The sequence below is a fragment of the Meleagris gallopavo genome, chromosome Z (assembly GCF_000146605.3).
Source record: "Meleagris gallopavo isolate NT-WF06-2002-E0010 breed Aviagen turkey brand Nicholas breeding stock chromosome Z, Turkey_5.1, whole genome shotgun sequence".
NCBI classification, from domain to species: domain Eukaryota; kingdom Metazoa; phylum Chordata; class Aves; order Galliformes; family Phasianidae; genus Meleagris; species Meleagris gallopavo.
The window spans coordinates 8,556,323-8,565,211 of NC_015041.2; the positions used below are offsets into that span (position 1 = coordinate 8,556,323).

At 37.4% G+C, this 8,889-nt stretch overlaps 1 protein-coding gene across 1 annotated transcript in view; it reads right to left on the minus strand.

The window, feature by feature from the left end:
• Positions 1-8,889, minus strand: part of MTMR12 (myotubularin related protein 12) — a 30,481-nt gene that overhangs the window by 9,526 nt on the left and 12,066 nt on the right. Inside the window, exons 8-10 of the mRNA XM_031557226.1 lie at positions 8,075-8,150; positions 6,015-6,121; positions 3,803-3,927 (exon numbers count right to left, since the gene is read on the minus strand). Coding sequence (XP_031413086.1) covers positions 3,803-3,927; positions 6,015-6,121; positions 8,075-8,150 — 308 coding nt within the window. The remainder of the gene's footprint in view (positions 1-3,802; positions 3,928-6,014; positions 6,122-8,074; positions 8,151-8,889) is intronic.

The following is an 8,889-nucleotide window of genomic DNA, read 5'->3' on the forward strand; positions in this document are numbered from 1 at the left end:
AAAAAGGGAAACATTAAAAACACATAAAAACATTAAAACACATAAAAAAAAGAGAATAGCTAGGATAAACCAGAAGGTCAGTGTCATATCATGAAGTCATATAATTCCTATGAACTTCACTAGAATGTTTGTAGCTGGTTGAACACAACCTAAATTTCTATTGCTTTTATTTTTTGCATAATCAATATTCATAAATTGAAAGGCTCTCACTAGGCCTATATGGCCACAGAATCACTGAAGTTGGAAAAGCTTCCAAGATCCTGCAGTCCAACCATCCAACTGCCACCAATATTTCTCCACTAAACCATGTCCCTTGATACAACATCTGAATGTTTCGTGAACACCTATAGGGAAGGTGACTCCACCACCTCCCTGGGCAGTTCATTCCAACAGCTGAAAAATCTTCCTAGGTTGGAAAAAACCTCCAAAATCATTGGGTGCAACCATTAATCAAGCACTGCCAGTTGGATGAAGAATATGACAGACTCTAGCCTACAATGAATGAGATTAAGGAGAACATAGCCAATTCAGCAGGAAGAAGCTCATGAACTTAAAGTTCTGCAGAATTAGCTTAGCCAGTGTAGTGCTGGAGTGTTCTGAGGAGATGCTGGGACTTGATGCACAGTCACTGGACATAAAGGGACTGTCAAATTCTCATAGGCCGTCAGACAAATAAAAAATTCACAATGTTTTCACCATCACACAGCTCTGAAATCAGGAGTAAGTGATAGTATGACTTGTTTAATAGTGGGCTTCTCCCAGATCACGCATGCATTCCAAGCTGCAAAGCTTTTGCCAATGCATAAAAGATTCAGAGGTAGATTTGGCAGCATGTCCAGTTGCTGATAATCACATCATGGTTTTATGATTTTTGTTACTGATATTCCACATCGTAACATCATGTAGTGCACTGGGAGTTACAGAGTTAATGCTCCAGGTCTGTGGATTGTCAGTAGTGCTGGGTATACTTTTCTCAGAAGAGAAGAACTACAAATCCCGGAACTGTTATATTTCCATTTTCCATTCAGAGGGAAAAATGAAACAGTCATAAGACTGCCCCTCTGTTACTACTCACCTCTGCAGTGTGTGCTCCCTGGCTGTCTTGCCTTCAGCATTACATTAGGGCCTTAGGTTTTGGACACTTTCTAATCTCATTTTATTTGATTTATTAGCTTCAATTCTAATTATATTGTATTATATTGTGTTGTCTTGCAATCTGCTATTATATTTAGTAGGTTAGTTTTCTCCCTTAGCTCGTTGCCACTGTTTGTTTTTAGGCCCATCTCCCTACCTTTTCCCTACCCCTTTTCCCCCTCTCCTAAGGCATGGGTCTGTGAGTCCCTCCACCCATCAGTCATGGAATCAGGACAAGCCAGGCCAGAGCTCTGACACTGCATAACACTGGAGAACACTCAAACAAAACAGCAAAGTTGATTGCTTTGTACCAGAATAAAGAAAAGCCAATGTTATTTGGCTTGCTCAAGAGTAGTAATGCCATGGAATGACAGACTGTACTAAAGCTTCAGAACATACAATATAAGATCAGAAGCCAAGTATATGAAAATTTGTGTATGGAGTTTGCAAAGTTGTGGCAGGAGAATACTCAGATCCTGTGACTCTGGAAACTAAGCATTTATGTTCAATTTGCACAGCACTTCATCTCATCTGAACTTGAAAGTTGAAGAGCCTAATGTTGAATAGGAACCTACTGAAGACAAAGGCTAAAAAAAAAGAAGTGGGAGGGAAAGAAAAAAAAAAAAGACAGTGGTGCATCAACTCCAAAGAGGACATCCATTAGTGCAAAGCAGTCAACAAAAGGCAGCAGGGATTACTTTAATGGTGAATCCTACGCATTGCCTGGAGACGATGCTACTGAAATCAGGCAGCATTACTTTGAGGTGAGAGCCCAGATTGAAGTTAGAGCATGTTTTATAATGCAAACTCAAAGGCAAATCCTTCCAGAATCAAGTTCACTCAGCTATTATCACCAATGTGCACCACTACTGGTGTAGTCATCTTGCAGTTAAGTACTGGATTGCAGGTGCAGAATGCATGGAAAACACTCCAGAAGAGTGAAAATGGATTCAGAAGATCAACTAGCAGCCTAAACAGTGTTGCCTAATGATATTTATTCAATACTTCAATTGTTGAATGTTTCTTTTTCTGCGCAGCTGCTACACACAGAAAGTTGTGTGTTCAACTGAAAAGTGATTAACTTAGATATGAAAACTAGACAGATAGACCAGAAGCTGTAGCTAAATACTGTTTAATATTGCACTTATGCATTTTGTTATGGATTTGAATATTAATTTCATGCATATTTTTCGATGAAGAACATAACAAACACTGTTTTCTTAGCTCTCCCAGCAAGAATTGACTGCACATTTCAATGAACTTCCTATTCAAGTTTGAGATAACAAACATATTTCAAAAGAATACAGAATCATTTAAAAGATGATAGGCCAGCTATGAAGGAACAGTAAGAGCAATCTGTGTTTTTTTCTTGATTAAAAGAATCTTTCTAATTTCCATGAGTAATCCATTGAAGTATCATGTATTTAGAGTTTGAGTTCAGCTCCTGTTTATCTCTAATTACACAATATACAAGAATGTAGAGACACCTAAGAGCGTTGCTCTGGCCTCCATGAAGACTGTGTATGATACGTCAACTGTTTAGCTAGAAAGCCTCTCAATTAAGAGTTTCAGAACCAAAAATGCAGTGTAGTACTACTCTCAGAAGTAATTTACTTTGGGTTTGCTCTTGGTTTTCCAGTTTTGTGGCTTGATGCTGCTAGGATTCTGATAATCAGGAATTCACATTGATCGACGTATTCATCAGACAAGAATGACAAGTTGAACAGCTCATTCTGACCTGCAGGTAACAAGGCTGCAGTGCCGTCAAGTTTGGGATCAAGAGTTCAAAAGCTTTAGACTAAGTGCAGAGAAGAAGGGGAGCTACTGCTTTGTTCAGCTTCTTTCAAGCCTACATTTTTCTGATTAAAAGGCATACAGTATTTCCTGATATGTGTCTTAAACTCAAGCTGGTCTTTTTCTCATATGAGTGTAAGACAGTAATAACTACACTGAATTTATAATACATTGTTTTTAGCTCTTAAGTAGCATGAAGGATTCATTGCAATTTTGAGAGCGCATTCTAGAAAGAAGAAATATTCACTATGAACCTCTGATGAGTTATCTCATATCCTACCTTTCTCTTTGGTATCAAAAACCTTTCCAGAAAATTTACCAGAAATGATTCATATTAATTTGCAATCATTTTCAGCTCCACTACATTCTACCTATAAAACCAAATGGCATTAGATACTGTATTAAAGCTATGCTGCAAATATAGTGCCTCAGTGATTGTCAGCTTCTTACATCCAACAACAGTAGTCTTTGGGAAAAGTTAGTGCTTAGACTAGTACTTGATACAACCCAAAGGATTAAAAAAATCTTAACATCAAACATTCAATTTCAGTGTATCAGAGAAAGCTGAAGTCTGTCACAGTTTCAATCCACCTAATGTATACTACTGAACATTTAAATTTCAGTAGAAGCTGCTCTTCTAAGGAGATTTTCAAACAGTATGACTGCTTAGCAAGAGATAAATAAGTCTAAGAACTACAGATCTCCATTAGCCTGCCAGTCATTAGCACAGTCCTTAGCTACATACTTACAAACCTGCATTTAAACAGTATCAGAAAATAAGGCACAAAGAGAAGGGCTACCTTTATTAACAGAACAGCACTGTCATTCGTTCACTGATTTCAGAGACCAAGGATTACTTTGAAGGTCAACGTACCTATCAGAAACAGCTGTTTAAATCTTGTGTACGCAGTCTGGATTTCTTGCAGAGATGGAAGGCTGCTTGATAAGTCATCCGTCTTCAGGAGTTCATAGGGAGGTTTTCTAATTGTCCTATAGATTCTATATCAAATCACCAAGAGATTAAAGCCTTCTGCTTCACAAGTCAAATAATGCACCAACTAAATACAAAGTTAATATGCATAAGTTTGGGAAATCTCTATAAGACTAAGAGACACAGATCCCCAAAAGCTAACGGCCTCCATGAAATTCTACGTAGTGGTTGGAAGTTTGCCTACGAGCTTATGAAAAGTTTTGCTGCTCTGACCTCTCACACTGGAAAGAGTAATGCCCATACACATTTGTGCACTTTATGAATATTAAGAAGACTGCTTGATTTTTACTACTGCTTCCTTAATAGGCATTGTCCTTCCAACAGACACCAAAATTACTTTAATAGAAGACTATTTACAGGCAAATCCAGAAAGAAGATGGCTAGAAACACCCACATTTCCAAGGAGACACAATTTTCCCTGACTTCTACGAAGTTTTATTCTGGCTACCAAGTCTGTTCATGAGACATGAGAGTAGAAGAAGAAACTACTTTTGCTTAAACAAGACAGCATACCCCTGCCTTGTACTTCTCTGTACACATGCATTTTCCCCTAGGAGGGGAGAAAAATGTTAGGCCAGGTAAGCTTTGGTTTGAACCAGGAAGGACCCACTCATGCTCCAGAGGTTGTGTATGAGTAAGATACTAAGCATCAACTTCGTAAATAGCTATTGTTACACTGACTTTTTGTTGTAAAGTTCTTGCAAAAGCTACTGCAGCTTATAATTCAGAAATTGTAGGCACTTGGTCAGCACAGGACAGTATTTTGTTTCCTGGTTGTTGTAAAACAGAAGACTGCTTTAAGTAAGAATTTAAGTACCTTTGAGAAATGTAGGTCACCAGATCTACTAGAGGATGCATCAGATCAGAAGAGCATCAAGCAAAAGCAATTACTTGTCAATTATGACACTTCTTCCAAACTGAAATAAACGATTTGTGGCAGGATATTTGGCTCTAAAACCTTTTCAATAAAATATGCTGTCAACTGTACACATCGGCTGTGTGACTTAGTCAAGATTCCCATTACAGTGACAAGTTAACACATCCTTATGGACATCTTGTACATGTACTCTGAAATATTAGTGGTAAACTACCAGTACTCCATTCCATAGCAAAAATACATATGCACCAATACTGCCCACAAGTTCAGAAGTCCACAGATAAGGATCAGAATATCAGTTGATACTTTATTAATGCTTACTGTTATCTTTACTTCCACATTATGAAACAGCATTAAGAAGAGCCACAACACACGAACTTCCCCATTTCAGAAGGAAATGCTTGAGAATCTGTAGGAAGGGTCAAAAGCCTCTCTCATGGAAATATAATTAAGAACTTCTTGTTTTTAAAAATAAAGAGCCAAATTAAGTTACTATCTGTTAGTTCTCTCATTAACAGGCTCCTGTCTATGGCAAACTAGAGGCTAGTGGTGAAGCAGTACAGATAATACATACTGACTTGACTTCACCTCTTACGAGCAAGACGATTAGATACGTTGTCTCCAGGACACCAAATAGGTTAAAAAAAGCTGGGTGTAGGGAAGCAACAAGTCATCAGCAGGCATCTGTATTCTTGTCTTTATCTCAGCTTTTACATTTTTCAAACTGCAGAGCTGTACCAACTCACTAATTCAGCTTAAAAAAAAAAAAAAGTCTTACCAACACATCTGTAATGAACTATTAAAAACACGCTGAGAAGACAGCTGATTTTACAAAGATTTACCTCAACTAAAAAAATTCATGTTTAGAAATGAAGAGTTCAGACTCATTCACTTGCAAACAACTGAGCCCATTAATAAATGATATTACTACTACTACTGTAGTTAAGAACTACAGAGTTGGCACTGCTTTACTTAAGAAGGATGGTTTGTACAGAGATTAGTCTGGTATAATATATTTCTGCAAGCAAGTCTTCAATTACAGTCCCGCACAACTGACCAGGGATACTATTAGGCCAAGGACTTAAACTTATTTCACTACAGTAAACTACTTTTAGCTCTAGCCTGATGCGTGCAAGCTTAAAGATATAGCATATATGGAAAAAGAGAAGCAAGGTCCATACCAAGCAAAGTGTTGTGGACAGAATAGCTATTACTGACCCATCCAAGAAGGCTTTTTGCATTTGTGAAGTGCTGTCATCCTGTTCTTTGGGAAATGCAGACATTTTGAGAAGAGCAGCACCATTATGGCAAGACCAACACCAAATCTGCAGAAAGACACTTACTGTGATAAAAGTTGATAAACATTTTCATACAAAGTAGCTGACTTAATCATTACATGAAATTTCTTTACACTGTGCTTTGTTGATATTTTTTTCTGTATTCATGATTCAGTAATAGCAAACTTCTCTATTTGCATCCCAACTACATGCCTCAGTATGCTATTTACATTGGAAGATCTGCTAAAGATGGCTCTTGTAAATAACTCAACAGTCATCAGTTTCACCACAGAAATAGTAGTATTTTTCTACTAGTTAAGCCACAAAATAACTCACAATAGATACACTCTCATGGTTTTCCACATGAACTGTACGTAAAAGTAACTAAGCCCATGAAACATTAAACATGAGCTCCACAGCTACACAGGTTGCTAGAAAAGTAATACCTATTTATTTTCACAGAAATTGCAACAGTTACAAGGAGCACAATAATACTAATTAATAGAACAAATTTTTAGCTATAAAACACTATTTTTCTATGTAGTCACCACAATTAGCTATGCATTTCACAAGTGATAAATAAAAGCATGCATGCCACACTTAAAAATCTGCACCAGGGGAGGTGACCCACTGTACTGTCACCATTGCTAAAATGCACCACTGCTGTCTCACTGCGCTGCCATCTAATGTTTGGTCTCCACAAACATTCAGCGAGTGCAAATGAACATCAATGGGTGCAATTTTTCCCCACATGGAGGAATCCAATGACACACCTTTGCTTCAAGTGCACTTCCACTGGCAGCCTGACAAAATGGCATCCGACCTTCGCTGCCATCAGTGGCATGGCAACAAGACATAAAGGAATACTTGTTGGGAAGGCTCAGTCTCTACAGTCATACTCTCAACATCTGCCTCTGACACTGTGGGCAGACAGAATCAAATAGGAGGCATTACTTTTGGAGCAACCCTCCATGAATCAAACTGCTTTGTTACAAGTATTCTTTACAAGAGGCCAGTCCTCAAAGCTTTTCACTTCCCTGTACAACTTCTTGAGTCCCATCAGATTAAATATAGTCAAGATATTTTGAACACAAACTTCCCATAGAGGATTTGAAATAAGAAGAATTCTACTAAGCTTCTGACCAATGCTAAATGCAATAAAAAAGCTTATTTACATTGTCTGGTCAAATGAAGGCAAGTAAATTAAATTATTTTGATCTTCGCTATTGAAAAGTAAAGATTAGACAGGACAGAATAGAACTATCTTCGTGAACTGATTAAGAGTATGAAGTGTATATGTTTTTAACTGGCAAATTTGACAGACACTCAGCAACTAAGGTTAAATATCCTATGTGAGATTACTTTGCTTCTTGTCTGTATTCTGTCTTACCAGTTCTTCAAGAGTGGTGCAAGCCAGGAAACCAAATCCAGCTACAGGCAGTAGAATATATTTCATTTCATTTTCTGTTGAGACTGGTAGAATTACTTGATTTTTCTTTCCATCTACTTGCTTTGTAAAAATCCTGCACTGTTACAGACATACTATTTACTAGTACTCAAACTGGCTAACTGGTGCTGTTCAACTATGTCTGAACATCTAGCTCTTCACCTCAATACCCAAAATGCATTTCCAGCCCTACATCCTGCCCCAGCTAGGTAACAGTCAGCACTCAGTCTCATGAGACACAGGCTGATGGAAACACAAATGAACAGTACGTGCAGAGTATAGGATGTTAGATATTTAATATAAGTAAACAAGTCTGTGAATCAGCAGATTACATTCTTTGCTTCACACCATTCAAGGAAATACAGAACACTTTGTGCACCTCTTTCCAAAATCTATTTCCTTTACTATAGGCTACGTAAACTAAATGTGAACTGTTAGAAATACGTTTTGAAGATGAATGCAGTAACATCTAGAGTACTAGTTGAATTTTATCATCTCAATATGATTATTGACCTCAGCCACACATGCATATATATATATATATATATACTTACAGGAATGCCTCTGCCTTCATACTTCAAAATACTCTCTTCAGAAACGCATATGGGAACAACAAAATACAAAGGCAACCTAAGATGACAAAAAAAGGTTTCATGCAGTTGGGAACAGAACAAAGAACAATCTCCAAGCTCCTTTAATGATGGCGTATGCTTTAGCCCACATCCTAATTACGTATTCACTCTTTCCAACTAGCTAATTTTGTCCTCAACAAAATTTTCAGCTTGTTAACATTTTCTTCCAATCGTGAACTATTCATTTTCACTGCAACACTACCCTGACTTCCTAAGGCTGCAATTAAGTCCCACATTCAATTATAACATCCAAGAATGATCATCAGGACAGTCTTTGTTCTCACACTATTAGCTGTTTCAACTATATCCATGTAATATTAGATAACTAATTCAATTTCTGCATCTTGTAAGCCATGCGAGTCACAATTCAAGGATGTCATTTAATATATCACGAGTTTCCAGTATCAGATACGACTTACGTTTAAGGCCCACACAAGCCATGATAAGTATTTAATCTTAGCTTGAGTCTCAAGGCAGATTCAGAATGAGTAATTAAGAAATTAGCTCTATTTTGAAAATTGAACTTTCTTTTCAAGGTCTGTGAAACCTTACAGGATTTGACTGTTGAACAGTAGTATACATGTATTGCATAGATCTCAAACATACTCCTTAGCTAAACTGGAACGCGTATACATCTCTAACCTACCACTACTGGAGCAGTAATTTCATTTCCACCAGCACACTCGCTGACATACTTTAAACCAGTTACTTTTTTTCACCCAAAAATTAAAAAATAA